Source organism: Setaria viridis, chromosome 6 (assembly GCF_005286985.2).
Source record: "Setaria viridis chromosome 6, Setaria_viridis_v4.0, whole genome shotgun sequence".
Classification (NCBI taxonomy): Eukaryota; Viridiplantae; Streptophyta; class Magnoliopsida; order Poales; family Poaceae; genus Setaria; species Setaria viridis.
Genome location: NC_048268.2, coordinates 8,357,601 through 8,376,677, shown reverse-complemented (window position 1 = coordinate 8,376,677; position 19,077 = coordinate 8,357,601). Strand labels below are relative to the sequence as shown.

Genomic DNA, 19,077 nt, shown 5'->3' with positions numbered 1-19,077 from the left:
TAAAAATAAAAAATTTTCCCCCGTGTTTGGTTGACCCACACGCTCAAGGTCTAGCGCTCGGCGCCGAACATCAGCCCAGTTTGTGGCGTGCGTGCCACATCCGCTGCCGCACCTGCGTAGTGCTTTTTTTATGCCCAAAGTCGCCAAAAATATGTGACCCTCGTGTAATTTTGATCGCCTATTGTGCGGGTGCTTTAGGCTCCGGGTGTTATGGACTTATGGATGCATGATGGGGAAAAGGCGCACACAAACATTACGCCTCCTCGTGATGGAATTGACAAGCACCAACTCCTTTTTTTAAAAAAAAGAAAACTGTTATCGCGCACCTCGCTGACACCCAACTCGATCGAAATGGAAGTATGGAACCCCATTCGGGAATCCAGGAACGCACGCTCGTGCACGTTACTCGTACGTGGAGATCGAATATTGTCTGCGCAAAACCTCACTTCCTCACGATATGTTAATTAACGTGGAGATTTATTTATTTATTTACGCACCCAAAAAAAGAAGGCTATTCAGTTCACATTTATTAATTATTAATAGATTACGGTATATCTTTCGTTGCCAAAAAAGAGAGAGAGGAAAAGTCTTTATCTGCACGTTTTTCTTGGATAATAAGTTTGTGGGCAGATGGATTGCAATGCAGAGATAGAGGCGGTGCAGCTCGCGCTGGTACGTTGGCCCATCATGTCGTTCGTTGTTGCCGGTGCGATCGGATGAGATCTGAATCTGATTTGGTTTGGGAATGAATAAGGTGGTGTTTGGATATAATGTGTTAAATTTTAGAAGGATCGTATCGGATGTTCGAACGCTAATTAGGAGGACTAAACATGAGCTAATTATAAAACTAACTGCAGAACCTTTATACTAATTCGCGAGACGAATCTATTAAGTCTAATTAATCCATCATTAGCAAATGGTTACTGTAGCACTACATTGTCAAATCATGAACTAATTAGGCTTAATAGATTCGTCTCGCGAATTAAACTTCATATATGCAATTAGTTTTATAATTAGACTATATTTAATACTCCTAATTATTATCAAACATCCGATGTGATGGGTACTAGGGTGTATCCACACACCCCTTAAACAAACACTACCAGTGCAACTAACAGCAGGAGCCGACGGTATTGATTGATGGTTTGGTCCAAACCACCACACCAGATTGCAGAGCAGAGGCCAGAGGCACTTTGCTTGCTGCGGACTCAAACAAAGACGACGGCACCGCCAGCGCCAGCTCAGCCCAGATCTCGATGCAGCAGCAGCAGCAGCAACAGCATACGAATAGCTAGCTAGCTACTAGCTGTGAACAACAAAACAACCCGTACTACGCACTGAAATTCCCACTGAGAATGACCTTACACCGCAAGAATAATAGCCGGGTAGGTAAATGTAAATCCTAACGCGCGGGTAGATAGCTACTACCCTACTTGGAGCCGGAGATAATTACCGCGTGCAGATAGGATAGGATTAGGGTGAGGGGAAGGAGGGAGGATCGCAAACTCGCGGCCGTGCGGTTTGGGAGCGTAGTCGAGACCCGATCAGGCAGATCGGTCGCGCCCACCGACAGGTGGCCCCACGCTACTGCACCGGACGACGAGAGAAATCAAGCGTCCGGCCTCCGCGAGACTGCTGCGAAGGCCTGCTGGGTGCTGGCTGCTGCTGTAGCCTGATCCAAATCCAACTCGCCCGCACCGGCACGCGGGCCCACCGACCCAGCAGATTCAAACGTACCGACCGCGCCCGCCCCGGCGCGGTGGGTCCGCGGCCAACCACGGCCCCACACGTCTGGCTCTTTGTGCGATCCAGCTCCGAGTGCAGTTTGTTGTCCGACGTGTAAGCAGAGCAGAACCAGGCGGGCTCGAATAACCGGATCGGATAATAATCGCTGTTAATAACCACTAATCCTAATCCTAATCCCTCTCCCAAGCCAACAGGCTCCTCCTCCCCTTTATAAACTCAGCCAAGGGCCTCCCCTCCTCCGTCCTCCACAACAAGCAAACAGCAAGCCTCTCGCTTTCTCTCCGTCCAGCTCGTTTCGTCGCCTTCGTTCGTTCCGTTCGTGCAGCCATCAATGGCCCCGCTGGGAGATGGAGCCGCCGCCGCCGCCGCGTCGTCGGCGAACCTCGTGGTGTCCTTCGGCGAGATGCTCATCGACTTCGTCCCCGACGTCGCGGGGCTCTCGCTCGCCGAGTCGGGAGGGTTCGTCAAGGCTCCCGGCGGCGCACCCGCCAACGTCGCTTGCGCCGTCTCCAAGCTCGGCGGCGCATCCGCTTTCCTTGGCAAGGTAACAATACTACTCATTCCCGTCATCCGTATCATCTGCTGTTGCCAATTCGTTCGCATTACTTCCACCGGATTGTCCGTACGGATCCGCCGGCCGGCCGGCCGGCCTCGTGCTCGCGCCTGGATCCGGCGGCCCGGGGTTTCGGTTTGGTTGGTCAGCAGCTTGCTCAGATGCGGCTGATCTGGTGGGTGGGTGGGTGATCTCACGATCCGCGCGGGGAGCGGGATCTGGATCCGCGAGATCCGGCGACCGCCGCGGCAGTGCGTCCTGGACTGATCGCCGTGTGCCGGGGCGGGGCGGGCGTTGACTGGCAATTGCTTGCAGATGCGTCACGATCGTTGTAGTACGTTTTTTTTTTCCTTCTGGTGATGGATGACACGATGTGATGCCACTTTGAAGCGCATGATTATTCTTGTCCATCCTATTTGTGGTTAGGAAAATCTTTGCAGCTGCCTGCGCATCATTTGACGGACGCCACTATAGTGCAGCTGCAGCTGGGGTCTTGGAGGGGTCTGTGTTTTGTTTTGCTTTCCATGGAGCGGGTGGCGCGCGACAAGCGACTTGTTTGTTCTTGTCGCCGCGTGACCTCACGCCCTTTTGCTATTTTCCGCCGCTTACTTCCGCCGGCTCGCTTTACTTTACTGCTGTACATTATTCAAATTTTTGACGTATTATACCATGTGTTTTGTTTTGTCCTCCTTTTTAAGGAAAACAAGAAAAAATAGTAGTGCTAGCAATTGAATTGTAGCGTCCATCAATTTGGTTGGTGCTAGTGGCATTTTTATATGTTGGAATTATATGCTAACAATTTGCAAAAAGGTAATCTAGTGGTAAGATTTTCTGTAGCGGCACGTGGGGCCCATCACGTGTTTGCTGCGCGCCGTTGAAAGTGGTTTTGGGCCTCACTGAGCTCACCTCAGCTACCTGTGTGGCGTAGGGGTCGCAACCTGTGCTCTGGCCTTTGGGGTCACGCCCGGTTACGTTATTTTTATTGTACAAATCTTGTTACGTTATTGACCTCTGGGGTTACGATGTGTTTCAGTGCCCCGCGGGGCCCGGCTGACTCGGATCTGACACCGACCCGTCGGTTAGTGGCGGTTGGGGTCGCCTTGCCGTCTGGATCATCCAAGAACACCCAGCCTGCCATATAGCAACAACGTTCCATTAGTTAGCCCTCACCGTCACATGATGCTTTTTCTTACTCAATCTGCAATTGTTTAAGCACTGCAAAACCATCTTCTCATTCGTTTCATTTGTTAATTGCTTTAAGATTAAGCATTACTACTGTGTATACAACTGCTCCGATATGGACATGCCGTCTGCAATTAAGAAAGGCAACTAATTAGTATCCCAGTTTAACAAAAAAAAATCATTTGAACTCAACCTGAAGCTGCATTTGCTGATCCCCTGCTCTGTTCCATGGCTGCAGTTCGGCGACGACGAGTTCGGGCACATGCTGGTGAACATCCTGAAGCAGAACGGCGTCAACTCGGAGGGCTGCCTGTTCGACCAGCACGCGCGCACGGCGCTGGCCTTCGTTACCCTCAAGAAGAACGGCGAGCGCGAGTTCATGTTCTACCGCAACCCCAGCGCCGACATGCTGCTCACCGAGGCCGAGCTCAACCTGGACCTCATCCGCCGCGCCAAGATCTTCCACTACGGCTCCATCTCGCTCATCTCCGAGCCGTGCCGCTCCGCGCACATGGCCGCCATGCGCGCCGCCAAGGCCGCCGGCATCCTCTGCTCCTACGACCCCAACGTCCGCCTCCCGCTCTGGCCGTCCGAGGAGGCCGCAAGAGCCGGCATCCTCAGCATCTGGAAGGAGGCTGATTTCATCAAGGTCAGCGATGATGAGGTCGCCTTCCTCACACAGGGTGATGCCAACGACGAGAAGAACGTGCTCTCGCTCTGGTTCGATGGCCTCAAGCTCCTCATCGTCACCGACGGCGACAAGGGGTGCAGATACTTCACCAAGGTTCGATTTTTTTTGTGTGTGTTTTTAACTTGCACTGTCGTCCAATTTGGTACGAAGGTTAATTCTTGCAAGAAATTAACATGGTCGCTGTGTCTCATTGCAGGACTTCAAGGGCAGCGTTCCCGGCTACAAGGTGAACACCATTGACACCACCGGCGCCGGTGATGCCTTCGTCGGCTCTCTCCTCGTCAACGTCGCCAAGGACGACTCCATCTTCCACGTATGATTCCTCATCGATTGATCTGCGTAACAAGATTAGTAGCATCTCTCTGTTTAATCAAGTGTCTTTACTAATCATGTCGTTGGTGTTAATCCTTCCTTTCAGAACGAGGAGAAGCTCCGCGAGGCGCTCAAGTTCTCCAACGCCTGCGGCGCCATCTGCACCACCCAGAAGGGCGCCATCCCGGCGCTGCCCACCGTCGCGGCCGCCCATGAGCTCATCGCCAAGGGCAACTAGACGCCAGCGCCGCCGCGGCCTCCACCGCGCCGCCTTCGTCGCCCCTCGACGTCATCATTTGAATTCGATATCATTAGGAGATTGTTAGCTGCTCTTCTTAATTCTTAGATGGCTGGTGTTCTCGTGTGGGTTAATTTAGCTCAGTGTGGTGTGTGCGGTGTGAGAGAAGAACATGGTTTTCGCCCGGGGCATTAATAAAAGTTGGCATGCGTGGTGGATAATTTTTTAGCGTATAATCATTTGATCTCAATGGTGTCATGTGATTGGGAAGGCTGCTGTGATGTGATGGCTTTCGTTGAAATTTATCTGAGTTTCAAGGAACGTCTTCAGATGGAAATAATTGTGTTAATGTCTTATATTCACCAACATCAGTGTGCAAATATCTCAATCTGATTTCTTTACAAACTCTTCGTACCAGCAAGCAGCTTTTTTCAGGATCTCAAAACGCGCATGGTTTTACTTTAGAGCACGCCTGTTCTAAAAAGCCTTATTTATGTTAATTTTTTTTTGCCAAAATCAACAACAAAATGTAACTTTCACCGGCCACCTTTGACTATTTTAGCCAATAAGTTCCCTTACTCTTCGGCAATCAGTTTCAGTTCTATCAAGATGCAGGCAAAGCTCTGTTGGACTGCTGAGCTGAAAAGATAATGCCTAACACTAAATAAATAGTTACTCACTTCATTCCAAAATGTATGTCGTTTTGAGTTTTCTAGATAAATAGATTTTACTTAGGTACCTAGCATAATCTATGCACTTAGAAAAGTCAAAACGACCTACATTTTAAAACGAAGGGAATACGAGTTTAAACATTTTTAGCAGCCAGAGAGACAGTAAGTTTGAACATTCTACCAAAAATACTAAAAACAAACGTAATATCTTAAGATCGCTGTTTTTGCTTTACATGGTCGGGGTTTTTCTGCTCGGACGCAACCGCACATAATTCCCTGCAAAGGACTAGTTTCTACATGGCATATAACCTCCCTCGATTAACAGAAATATCCATGGCTCATGGCCATGATTCTCAATTCCAAGATGCTAATTGTCCTCGATTTCATATCCATTGCTCCTGGCCAATGATTCTGAATTTCCAAGGTGCTCATTGTCCTCGATTTCCTAGTTGAAGTGGTAGAAGTCGGTCTAACATAATCATGAAACCACTGGAAATCTAAACAGATCAAGCTGGATGGGGCATGGAGATCCACGCGCCTGCACACATTGCAAGCAGCTATGAGTTGACTCATCCAACAAAAATCAGTGATATACAGTGGCGGGTTGCGGATGTTTGAAACATAGTACTAAAATATTGTCATGTGCCAGGTACTTAAAATTTGCAGCTGAGGAAACAAACAGAATTGCAGGATCCTGTATAAAGTTTCTTCAAAGCCTAAAGCAGGCAACAAGAGCTAAGCGCTGAAACATACATCGCGGGCCCAGAAATATGTGCGTGGGGTGGTGGTTGTACAGACACTAGCTTGGACATCTACTGTAAAGATGATAAAGTACTAACCTGCCTACTAACATCACTTCTTAAGCAACAGATTTCTGAACTCCTCGTTTGATTTCAACTCTCCTGCACCACCATCTGGCTTCTCATCCTTGGTAGTCCACCCAAGAGGTTTAACCACAGATCGTGGTGCAAAAGCAGTGTTCTTCCCTGTGATTTTCACATCACCTTTGGGTACTTCTTTTTCTGGTCTACTGGATCCAGGTGCTTTTGCACCATCATCACCACTCTGAGGCAAGTTATCTGCAGAAAGAAGATAATTTGCAAAAATCAGATAGGTGCTATGTAGATGTACCCCATAACATCAGTCACGATTAACATGCAAAAGTGATGCAGATCTCTAGTTCTAGTCTTATGCACATGTACAGAAGATCTACTAAAAAAAAGCATGTGTGCAGTTTAATCTGAAACTGTGTGGTTGACTTTTGTTTTTTGAGTTTTTTTTTCAAAACTTCAGCATATACTTTACAGTGTAGCTTCCAAGATTCCACTTGACTCGTGGTTTCCACCCAAAATCTTATAAACTAGTTTTGGTCCAAAACAGAAAAGACCAGGTGTTGAATGTGATAATAAGCGAGTGCCAGTCTCCACTATCCAAGTGCAATATGGGGTTCTAAAATTCTTGCCCTTATCGGTATAGCTTTAGGTTGATCTGTTGATGCAATTTTCAAATAGGACAACAGTCAAAAAGAAAATGTCGTCAACTGGTCAAAGAACATACCGTAGCCTTTGGAGGAAGGACCTGCCTCACGGCTCTTCTTACTCCTGCTTGGATCTGATCGAGCGATACTCACTTTCTTTCCAAGCAACCTATGCTTGTTTTTCTGAAGGGCTGCCTCAAGATGCTTGTTGTCTGAAAAGTCCACATAGGCCAACCCCTGCAAAAATATTAAGGAAAAACAAATCAATGAAAAATGAAATCCAAATTCTGTAGTAATTATCTTAAAACACAGAGACAAATATTCTCTGAACATAATACCAATTTGCATAATGCCAAAAGCAACAGGATGATGGCACTTTAGTTTGCATATGTTCTGAGCCCGACGACTATTTGAAGAAAAACATTTCTTCCTAACACTCCAATAGTATCAAACGTTTGGGAAATACAGTGCCAAAATAGCGAAAACATAAAAGTCCACTAGAGTCACTAATTTCCATGAATACACGTATACTTAGTGGCAAACTCAGTTTGCACTTTGTATCAAGGAACTACTGGAGCATCTAGTGTATTTCTTAGTGAGCACAGCCCCATGCCTTACTCATCATTGGCAGGAAAGGGGCTCTGCCTGGGTGGCTCGTCAGGAGGCTGGACATTGTAGTAGTGGGGAATCATGAAGCTGGAGAAGGATAGGTCATAGGAGTAGTTTTTGGGCAGAGTGTGGCGTCACGTGCATTCAAATATGCACTTTGAGATGTCATGCGTGCCTCTTCAACCTAACATTGTAGTTTCAGCCTAAGAAATAAAAACTACAAGAACATCTAGTGAACTAATCCAGGAGCAAGCATAATCTACTAATGCCTTATTTTATAGTGTAATGATGCTATGTACAGAATTCAACAAACAAGCTATTATTTACACTATGGAACCCAAGAGACAAAAACATTATTATAAGAATAAGTGTAACACATACCCTTGACTTTTTGGTGAATTTGTCCTTCAGCAATCTTATTGCTGTGGCACCACCAATGTCAGAGAAGAACCGGCGAAGGTCATCCTCAGTTGCCTACAGAGAGAGGGTAACGAGTTGGTTAATTAAATTTCAGGAGCTACATGCATCAAAAAAAATGAAAAATGACATACCTTCAAGTCTATATTTGAGACAAATACTGTGCACTTGTCATTGTAGAAGGATGGTTTTGGTTCATTTGAACCTGTATTCCCTGTTCGGCAGTTGCTGTCCACTTTCATTTCTGTGGATGCCTCTCCAACCTCTACAGCAGTAACAGCACCACTATGTCCACTTTGGGTCTTTTCTTGGTCGTCTGATGACTTGACACTTTTTGGTGGATTCTCTTTCCTTTTCTTAGCAGGGGGCTGCTGTTTATTGGTCATTTTACTTGCTTTTCTTTTCTGAGAAGAGTCATCTGCATTAGAATTATCATTGAGCATAGAGTAAGCCTCGACTTTAGCCTCCTCTTGAGACTTGAACACCATAAGCTCCTTTAGCCGAGGGGTGACCTGGTCAAATGGGAGGAGAACAAGTTCAAAACTGTAGTTAATATGATAAATCGGGAACCCATGCTATCACCTAGCTCATACAGTTCAGATAGAAACACCGTATACAGTTGAATAGATATCAACTCAGCATGTCTAACACTTTAACCCCTGAAATATTAAATAACACGCAAGGCGTCAACATCTGATGATTGCACAGAGGATTTAATCACATTAAAATACGAACAATGTCAAAAGCTTTCATGAGTTATCAACTTTATGTAGAAGTAACCAGGAATCTTCAGAAACTTATGGTATACTCTTGGTTATTAATGAATAGATTGGTTTGGCAGATATTATCAGTTGCTCTTTTTTATGGAGTATGACCAACTGAAGGAGCATTCACTCACATACACAAAGATAATGCTGAAGGAGCAAGAAGTGGACGTCAAACCAATTTTTTTGTTCCCCAGAAAAAATAATTCCAATTCACACTCAGCAGAAAGCCTAATGAACAGGTGAAATAGAAAAACATCTAGCAGCCAGCAGCATACCTTTTTTACAGCAAGGTCATAATCATCCAAGGTGCCATGCTCCTCTTCAAATCTTATCCATGCATGACATATGTCCTAGTAAGTTTAAGATCATAACGTTGAAAATTAAATCATCAGTATTCATGAGATTTATCATATCAAAATACTAACAATGATGGTATTCACAAAAATAAACTGAGGCAATTAACTGATTAAGCTAGTATTTAAGACTCTGGCTCACAGGCAGCAACAAGAGTACATCAGCAAGTTTGCAACTTTGCAGGTCATGATAGCAGGAAGAAAGAGATGTTCGGATGCTTGTTTGAGAAGAGCTTACCTCTGATCCAGACCCAGCAAATCTTTTGCTATAACAGCGCTTATAAAGCGATCTCGCCTCATGTATATGTCCCATTTCTACCTCCATTGAAATGTACTGCTGCCAAACTTCCAAAACAGAGCCACTGGAAAAATAGTGACAGATTTAAGGGTCCGCACGTAGCCAGTAAAAAGAAACATTTATGAATTTGCATAAAGCAAAAAACTAAACCTTTTTTTGATAGCGTTTTCCCAAACGACACGAGCTGCAGAAAGATCTTTGCCAAGACTGCGCTCTAATTTGGCCCAATAAGCATTCAAGTGCAGTAACTCCTTGGTTCCCAGTTGAGGTGAGAGAAATTCTGCAGCATTCTGATATTATATCCCATTAATTATAGTAAAATTAAGAAAATGCACGTAAATGGTGAGGTGATAGAGAAGATGTACCTTGAATGTCTGCCTGATCAGCTGGAAATCCAACCCATCTGAAATCCTCCGTCTTAGACTATGAACTCGAGTGAGATAAATATTGAGATACTGCAGCAGTTCAGCCATCCAAATAAAAACTAAATGAGAATCTGCATCCCACCAGAACAGTTAACAAGAATTGACCAGAAAAAATTCTTAAAATGGATGCTCTGGTTTTTACCCAGAAAGTAACCAAACTAAAACAACATGATTCATTCTAACCTCTTGTATGGTTGGAAAAGAACACTGTACTGCCCGTTCAAATACCTGAAATGTACAAGCACATATATATCTTTAGCTCCCAATATACATAAAAGAAACAGGCGAAGCTTAATAACAATCTTCCAAAACTACCAAAAAAGTAAGGCAAATGGCAAAAAGAAATGCAGTGGACACATTAGACACTCATGATATTCAGTTTTATCAGAATGTGCTCAGTTGGCTGCTTACCAGGATGCTTTAGGATATTTTGAAACAGATAGTAGATAGTCGAATGAGAAGAGAATTATATCAATGACATTATGCTCTCCGTCAACGTATAACAGGACTTCCAATACATAACAGTAACACACATCTACAGCTAGCTAATAAACATGCAAATATTTAACTACATACAATTCATACTGTTGCATGTGCCACCATGCCGTGCAGTTAGCTGCTAAGAAGGTGAACAGAAACTATACAGGATTATAATCAGCTTATCTTAAGGAACCATGGTGCCAGACCTAACATTGCCATCTACTTCGCATACATAGAAGATCTACAGAATCTAATATGCAAAATCTCCAACTACATGTCAAAAGAGAGAAGTAAGAAACTTACATTGCGTAGTTCTTCTTCAGAAGCACGAACCCGCTCCAAAGACAAGAGATAATGGACCCATAGCTCACCAACCCATGTACAGTTTCTTGTGGCTCTGTGATAAACACTTCTTAGTACAGAAGGCACCTGCAGAGAAAAAAGGCATCTCTTGATATTAAAGAGAGAATATCACGATTGAATCGACATGTATTGCCAAACAAGTTTCTAAAAGGACCTTCAAGGTTCTATCCAGGTAGCTCGTGTATCCTATCCATACATCGGTTGAAACAGGCAGCTCTGAAACAGCTCGTTCGTACAGAACTTGAACACGAGCAGGGTCACCAGACGATTCTTCAAATTTGAGATATTTCTGTTTCATATACAAATAAGTGACATTGAGTTAGCAAAGAACAAGAATATTGTCAGTAAAAGGTAATGGATATGGTGAGATGGCACCCCTTTTGTTGGAAAAGAAAGAATAAGCATCACATGAAACATAAGCTTGGGAAGACTGAAAGGTGGCAAACAACCTATGAACTCACATTGTGATATACAGAATATAACGGGAACATATAGATTCTGTTTTGGTTTCCAAATACTCCCTCTGTTCCAAAATGTAGGTCATTTTGGCTTTTCTGCTATGTATCTAGACATAACACTATATTTAGGTGCATAGCAATATCTATGTATCAAGAAAAGCCAAAACGACCTACATTTTCAAACAGAGGGAGTAAGATTTTCCTTTAAAAGTTACGGAGTACTAACTGAGCAGAGCCACAGATAAAAATGCTGGAATACAGAAACAGGAATTCAAAGGACAGAACTGACGAACAAAATGTTTTTTTTCTGGCAAGGTCATCAAATGGAACTGTAATTCTATAACTTTCAGTTAAACCAACCAAAAGGAGAGAAATTGTGTAAAAAAAGAGAGAAATCAAACAAAGAGCTTTTCAACAAAGATGTAAATTTTCACCACAAACTTGAAGCAGGAGAGCAGCTCAGAGTCACAGATAGGCCTAATATGAAAAATATCCTAAACGTTGACACAATAATAGGAGTGCATCTCAATTCTCAAGTAAATAGTACAAGCCTAGCCCTAGAAGGATGAATTTAAACAAGATTTAAGTTCAGCATTGTAAGGTCATAAATTATGTTAAGCATACCAGAAACTCCTGCAGTTTGTCAGCTTCAGATGCGCCTGCATTGCTTAGTTGATCCTCATATTGCTTCCTTTCATTGTACATATCATTGGCCTTTTTGTAAGCAGATACGACATTTGAGGGGACACCATCAAAATTGGAACCTGGATCATTTTCATTCCCTTGCTCGGCTTCCCAGATCTTATACTCAGAAAGTGTAGATTCCATCTCAGCCAAAGGAACAGATAACTGGCGGTGGAATAGCATGCGTATACGCTGAACTTGCTTTGCCCTTTCCTCATCATTGTCATCACTGATGGTGATCAAAATTGCCATCTCGTATTCTCTATAAGCTGCCCACAGTTTGCTGCCCTCAGTAACATGCAGCCCCCCTGCAGTGATGGCTCGCTCGAACAAATCTCTCATCTTGGAGAGGCCAGACGTTGTACATTGAGACACTGATGGATCATGCTCTTCGACATAGTCAAGGTAATCCCGCCATAACTTAATGGACTGCAGTGTAATGATCACCACAGTAAGTTAGCACTCCACAACCAGATGCTCAAGCTCAATAGTTTAAATACAATATCATAAGAACAATTCAACATACCAGGTATTCTTGCACCCCACGCTCATATAGCTTTTCAATATCAGCGAAAGATTCCTCACTGTGACAAAACAACCAAGACAGACAAACAAAACCACAGAATGAAACTCAGTTTTCCATGAATCTGAAGTGCAGACTGCACGACGTGAATACTTCAGGAAGGCAGCACATGACACGAATAAATTCAGGAAGGCATAAGAAGGAGAAAACAATCACAAACCTCATGCTCAGTGAGATTTCATCCTTCGCCCACTCCTGCCACATCTTCGGGGTAAGAGGGAAGTACTTGTTCATCTCTTCCCTTGCCGCGCGAAGCTTCTCAATGTTGCCTGACTTCCTCAAACACTGGATATACTGCAACAACAGACGCAAAACATTCAGGCTAATACCAAATAGTATGGGAAGTCTGTCAAATAACAGTGACCACCCATCTAAGGCAGCATAAGAATGACTACTATCTACATGAGGAAGCAACCCCAATTACTCTAGGACCGAAGTAATAAACCTGTTGAAAAAAATAACAATCCATTTCTGCATTGCAGCTGACACGCACCAAAATTGACAGCCTAATGAGCATATCTAGCCTAACAAAAGGGATCAAATGCGTAAAGGCACGCACTAATTCCAACCCTAGTAGTGTACTAGCTTCCATCAAATGCGCGAACCAACACCACGACTAAACCCACTCAAAACCCTAGCGAGCCGTGGCAGCGGGGGAATGGGGAGCGCGAAGGGTACCTGCACGTGGGTCTCGTAGTCGAGAGGCTGCTCCTGGAGTGTCCGCTCTAGGGCCTGGATGCGGAGCTCGTCGACGCCGCCCGCCCCCTCGTCGTCGGAGTCCGACGAGTCCGAGTCGGAGCCCGAGGGCGCGGCGGCGTCGGGCATCTCCGCGTCGTCCCCGCCTCCACCAGCTGGCGCGGGCGCCACCGCCGCCGCCGCCTCCGCCTCCGGCACCTCCTCTTCCGTCGCCATGTCTCTCCCCGCGTGCGCTGCTGTGCAAGCTCGGGTGGAGACTGGAGAGGGGTCGATTCCGTTCTCCCCTATGCGTTGCGGCCTTGCGGGCAATGGCGAATTGGCGATTCACAGATTGTGTTTTGTCCCGAAAGCACCTTGTGCTTCGTGGAATTTGATATGGCTGGTTTATTTGGAATTGCGATTTGAATTACAGCATGTCGGTATCAAAACTGTAGTTACTGTTACAAAAATATAGTTACATAAAGGGTGGTTTAATTTAAATGTTCTTGAAAGGATACATATATCTTTACATCTTCTTTGTCAAAATTAACTAAACTGGTAGGCTATTTTAACATGAATGAGGTGAATGCATCATTTGAATTGTAGTGACAATCCCTTTGTAACCTGTACAATAAGGAATTGAGGATGGATAAAAATAATAGAGCAAACAATTGGATCCTCTGATCAAAGCAACTAAGCAAATGATGCAAGATAACAAGTGATGTGATGTTTATTATAATTAAAGAAATATGATCAATAAATATAGCAAAGCAACAGTGGTAAAATATCAATCTAATAGACTTCCACACATGATGACTCTATGAAATATGACTATTTCAAATTGCGAACAACGAGTATGCAATTTTAGTATATTGGGGTTAAACTTTTGACAAATAAGTAAAAGATAATTGCACGCATCAATACATGATACAAGCTTACAAGCTACCTGTACACTTCACATCAAAATCCTTTTATGTCATCTCACTTGTCTTTCTTGTTGGTTTCATCATCTATAAGCTGTGAATTCCATGTAGAAACTTGTATATTTCTAGATAGTAGTCAAATTGAATTGCATGCTATGGATGGTTTTTGTGATCAAGCCCTTCAACCACTTACCATACGTCTCAGACTCTCAGCACGTACACGTCTCTTATTTACTTTTCGCTATTAAGCCCTCACATAGTCAAATCCAGGGACCCCATCGCAAAAAATCACCCATCCCCGCGTCCCCCCACCCACCCGGCCCTCGCCTCCCTCGCCTCGGGTCCCTTGCAATTGTTCTTCCCTTCCATTCCACCACTCCCCACCAAAAAACGAAGCCGCCAGGCGCACGCCACGATCCCACACGAGCAAATCGCGCCTCCTCCCCGCCCACCCCCTTCCTCTCACGAGCGCGAGGCGAGTGCGGGCCGCCGGAGATGGCGCCGGCGCCGGCGGACAGCGGGGCGGAGTCGCAGCGGCAGGCGGACCGGCTCAAGCAGGAGGGCAACGCCTTATTCAGGAAGGAACGCCTCAGCGCCGCCATCGACGCCTACACAGGGGTAAGCGTGGCCCGCCGCGACCCGCTACCGCCGGGGCGAGCTTTCCGGCGCCGGATTGTGCCGCCTGATTCGCCGGTTACGCTTGCCGTTTCCATTTGTTAGGCGTCGGTTTTTGTTTTCTCCTGTTCAATCGATGCGCTGTGCAGCGATGTATCAGTGAGACAGTGATGCTAGTGCATTCCGCGAAGGCCTGCTGTGCGTTTGTAACGTGACGCTGATAAATTCTCTGGATGTTTGCTGAATTGTCTGATTTTTTACTAAATTCTCTGAAATTGCTTCCAGTACTACTAGTAACCATGGCTAGATAAGTTGATTTGTGGTGTTGACATTGCTGGTCAGGATGGTTAACGTGATATCTTGTGGTACTAGTTTCGAGTTAACCAATTGTTGTAAGCTTGTTTGCACTGGGCAGTTGAGCGGTTTGATTACTGATTACACGTATTGCTTCTTGCTATCTGGAGTAGTCCATTTATTTAAAACATACTAGATGTCTGCTATCTAGTCAAGAGTCTCTGCAGCACAATGCAAGTTGAAAAGCATTTTACCTTTCAAGGTATTGTGGCCTTGTGGGGCTATACAATGCTAATGGGCTGTTGCTTGTATTTGTAATTTGCTAGACATCTAGTGCTAGTCATGGAAATTGGTTGGGGAGTGAAAGAATTGATGGAGAGTGGGCAGGAAAATGTTCCAATCATATACCAGGTTGTACAAACATCAGAAGCCTCTAGAATTGTTATGCTTGTGAATCACAGGATTATTAAATATTAATTTTATATTAATGAACGGAACATTGAATGATTTGGTTTTAGCCATTCAAGTAAAGGACTGTTTGGCACAGCTCCAGCTTGGAGCTGGGTATTCCTATGTCCAAGTTCTCATGGAACTGGAGCTGGGGCTACATTGGGACTGTTTATGTGAATCCTTTTGATTCAATTCCGACAGAAATAGATTTGTATACTACTTTATTTTAGTTTATAAACTCTAAATCTGACTTGGAGCTAAGAGCTAGAGCTGTGTCAAACGGGACCCAAGACTAAAGCTTACCTGTCCACCTTGATAGTCCCACTTGTTTGGCCTTTTTAAAATGATGGCAGTTGTAGTGAAAGCGTGTATGAATCTATGATAAACTATATGTTAGTAAAAATGATGGCAGTTCTAGTTAAATCTCTTTATATCTTGCACGTCCTTTGCTAACTTCATTGTCTATTTTGGTTGACAGGCCATCACTCTCTGCCCAAATGTTGCAGTATATTGGACCAACCGGGCACTTTGCTATAAGAAGCGGAAGTCTGTAAAATTGCTAGTCCTTTTTGGTTGTTGCATTTTACTTATCAATTTTAATGTGCAATCAAAGTGTTTACACCATACTGTGTTCCTATTGAATTTGCCAGTGAGTGGGCCAAGGTTGAGGAAGACTGTAGAACGGCTATCCAGCTTGACAGCCAATCTGTTAAGGTGATGACTTGATCTGTCTTTAACTATTTTTTGTGTGTTTTGTTCAGTGCTGACTATGTGGGCATGCTGATTATTGAGAAATGTACTGTGCATTATAAGGACATCGTTTTCTCATTTGGAAACACATTTCATTCCCCATCACTTTTTTTTCTTGACCAAATATGTAACAGATTTAGTATTCATGTTAGTATTTCACCTTCTGCACACATCAACATGCTAGTTGAGTTAGGCTTCATTTGGTACTGTGGAGATGAGCTGCTTTTTAAAAAGGATCTGTTTACTTCCACTTCTTGACACACTCTATGCCTAAAGATATCTAAATGTCTCTACTTCAGAGCCAATGAAATTACTTTAATAGAATTGGGAAGATTGTACTTGCCAGCTGGATTATGTGGCTTAGCACAACGTGAAACTGGACTTGATTCCACATGAACAAGCTGAGGCACCTGTTGTTGTCTCTCAGATGGAAGGTCCGCTTGCAAACAGGGTGTACTAGATTAATCCAGTTGCTGAGCTTGTTTCTGTTTGCCTCGTTCCACTTGAATTGAATTTTCCATAAGTCTGATTTTCCAATAGGTAGAAAGTCCTTTGTTATTTTTTGAAGTTGTTGCAAAAAATGGGGGCTAGAATTCTGACTTTAGCAGAATGATCCTGACTTGCTCTATGAGTCAGTAAGATATGCTTCAAACATATACACTTTGATTTGCAATAGAGCATGTAAGATATGTTTGTAATTAAGGGGGTGTTTGGATACTAGGTGCTAAACTTTAGCAGTGTCACATCAGATATTCGGATGCTAATTAGAAGGACTAAACATGAGCTAATTATAAAATTAATTGCAAAACCCTATGCTAATTCGCGAGACGAATCTATTAAGCCTAATTAATCCATCATTAGCAAATGGTTAGTGTAGCACCCCATTGTCAAATCATGGACTAATTAGGCTTAATAGATTCGTCTCGTGAATTAGACTCCATTTGTGCAATTAGTTTTGTAATTAGCCTATATTTAATACTTCTAATTAGCATCCAAACATCCGATGTGACGGGTGCTAAACTTTAGTATGGGGTATCCAAACACCCCCTAAGTCTTGGGATCCACTATTCTGGAGTTAAGAGAAGGAACAGAAGCGAAGTCAAACACTATAGAATATGTTTGTTACTTGTCTGTTAACTTCGGTCAATCTGAGTACTGAACTCACTGTGTGTAACCATTTTGACATTGGTCTTTAATTCACTGTTGACGTTGCGGTGGCACTGTGGGGGTAACTAAAGTCAGGGGAACACACTCACATTAAGCACTCACTGTAGTTGTTTTTTTTAATGGATGAGGAAAACATCATATTTATACTCATCTCCTAGTCTCTTTTCTTTAGATGATAACTTATTTACTTTGTTGGCAGGGACATTACATGCTGGGCCTAGCACTTGTCAACAGCCAAAGATTGTCTGAAGGAATAAAAGCACTGGAGAAGGTATCTCTCTCACTCCCTCCTGCCCTAGGGTGTGCTTGTATTATTTTGCTCATTTACTAGCACAATCCATTTTTACCAATCATTAATCTTAAGCTGACCACTTCTATTCCTTTACTAAGTTGATGACCTCCCTCAGTTACCTCAACTACGTATAAATAAAATATTGTTCTACTTGTGGGGTCATGGTCCAACTTCGCCTTAAGCTGGCCTTTATTCCTTCTTTTTTTTGTGGGGAACGTGCTGGCTTTTGTTCCTGTTCCATCCTGTCATGTACAATATAAGTCGTATAAGCACAGGATTGGCAAACCATTCTTAACAAAATATTAATATCAAGATGCCCTGTCCTAGTTCTCTTGATCTGATAAAGATGAAAACTCTGATCTTAACCAGAATCAAGAATTAGTGCAACAACTACAGGAACAGGAAAACCATAATTATGAATGTCTCATTTAATCCAGTTTTCTTCAGATGATTATGTTATTTCAGTTAGAATTCAAATTCTCTTTATTCTGTTTTTACTGATGAACCAAACATTTTCAAAACTAGTCCTTGGAGCTAGGAAGGGGTGCACATCCTGCAAGCTACATGGTTGAAGAGATTTGGCAAGAGCTTTCTAAAGCAAAATACATCGAATGGGAAGGCTTATCAAGAGAGCGAGCCTTTCAATTGCAGAAGCTGAAGTAAGTGAAGATTTTCTGTGTTGTTCAATTAGTATCACAGGGGTGTACTCTAGTACCCTAATGTATCTGTTCATCGTTTTACAGGGTAGAATGCAAACAAGCTCTTAGGAATTACAATAGCCTTGGTAATCCAGCTGCAGATGAACCTGAAGAACAGCTAAATGAGCTAGAGGAAGTTTTCAAGAAAGCTGCAAAGGCTGATACTCCAGCAGAAGTACTAACCTGCCTGAGATGACGTTTACTTGGTTGCCTTGACTGGTCTAATCATTCAATTTATTTATTTTCAGGTTCCTGATCATCTCTGCTGCAAAATTACACTTGATACCTTCAGAGACCCAGTGATCACCCCAAGTGGAGTTACTTATGAGAGGGCTGTACTTCTTGACCATCTTCAAACGGTAACTGACACGAACATCAACAATTTCTCACAGTACACTAGTGTTTTATGTGTCAAAATTATGAACTCTCCTAATTTGTAGGTGGGGAAGTTTGACCCTTTGACCCGTGAGGCGCTTGAACCACACCAGCTAGTTCCGAATCTTGCCATCAAGGAAGCTGTACATGCATTTTTGAGCGAGCATGGTTGGGCTTACAAGATAAGATGATTGCTTTACTGTTTACATACAAGGTTGGAGGTAATATTAGCAATAGGGGTTTTGGCTATTTTCGTCTTTGACAGTTGGTGGAAATTCTTTTTACTGTTGGGGGAGAAGTTTTAACCTGGGATGGATGTGTACAGATTCCCCTTCTCCAGTCGATCTGTCTGTACATATGAGATGGTTGTTATAATATGAATTTTCAACAATAGACAATGCCAGTGAAGCTGGCTATCTGAATTCCTCACTGCTGTGCTCTTACCAGATTTAGAATGGCTTGCCTGCGAAGAGCCTAGAGGGAGGGGGGAAATTGTGATTGGAACTATATTGGTTTATTGATCTATAGGCA

The 19,077-nt window shown here is 43.6% G+C and overlaps 3 protein-coding genes across 4 annotated transcripts; 2 read left to right on the top strand and 1 right to left on the bottom strand.

The window, feature by feature from the left end:
- Positions 1 to 1,974: 1,974 nt before the first annotated feature.
- On the top strand, positions 1,975 to 4,958 carry LOC117860429 (fructokinase-2). The gene is made up of 4 exons (XM_034743717.2): positions 1,975 to 2,290; positions 3,720 to 4,265; positions 4,369 to 4,485; positions 4,591 to 4,958. Exons 1-4 carry the CDS (start codon positions 2,078 to 2,080, stop codon positions 4,720 to 4,722), a joined length of 1,008 nt encoding a protein of 335 aa, XP_034599608.1. The 5' UTR covers positions 1,975 to 2,077; the 3' UTR covers positions 4,723 to 4,958.
- A 622-nt stretch (positions 4,959 to 5,580) lies between these two features.
- Positions 5,581 to 13,339, bottom strand: LOC117860428 (uncharacterized). Its single transcript, XM_034743716.2, has 16 exons — positions 12,986 to 13,339; positions 12,468 to 12,601; positions 12,251 to 12,308; positions 11,665 to 12,153; positions 10,737 to 10,871; positions 10,523 to 10,648; positions 9,923 to 9,967; positions 9,680 to 9,769; positions 9,465 to 9,604; positions 9,255 to 9,378; positions 8,939 to 9,013; positions 8,031 to 8,408; positions 7,861 to 7,953; positions 6,951 to 7,107; positions 6,233 to 6,472; positions 5,581 to 5,931 (listed from the first exon to the last, which is right to left on the bottom strand). The coding sequence occupies exons 1-15, from the start codon at positions 13,217 to 13,219 to the stop codon at positions 6,246 to 6,248; spliced, it is 2,505 nt and encodes an 834-aa protein (XP_034599607.1). The 5' UTR covers positions 13,220 to 13,339; the 3' UTR covers positions 5,581 to 5,931; positions 6,233 to 6,245.
- Positions 13,340 to 14,259: 920 nt separating this feature from the next.
- LOC117859736 (E3 ubiquitin-protein ligase CHIP) lies at positions 14,260 to 18,968 on the top strand. 2 transcript variants are annotated; one of them, XM_034742920.2, is made up of 8 exons: positions 14,260 to 14,523; positions 15,743 to 15,810; positions 15,915 to 15,978; positions 17,381 to 17,452; positions 17,999 to 18,132; positions 18,217 to 18,346; positions 18,420 to 18,530; positions 18,612 to 18,968. In XM_034742920.2, the coding sequence occupies exons 1-8, from the start codon at positions 14,401 to 14,403 to the stop codon at positions 18,735 to 18,737; spliced, it is 828 nt and encodes a 275-aa protein (XP_034598811.1). In that variant the 5' UTR covers positions 14,260 to 14,400; the 3' UTR covers positions 18,738 to 18,968. The 2 variants fall into 2 exon arrangements, with proteins under 2 accessions (XP_034598811.1, XP_034598810.1); XM_034742919.2 differs by having other exon boundaries at positions 14,387 to 14,523; positions 15,743 to 15,814.
- Positions 18,969 to 19,077: the final 109 nt, after the last annotated feature.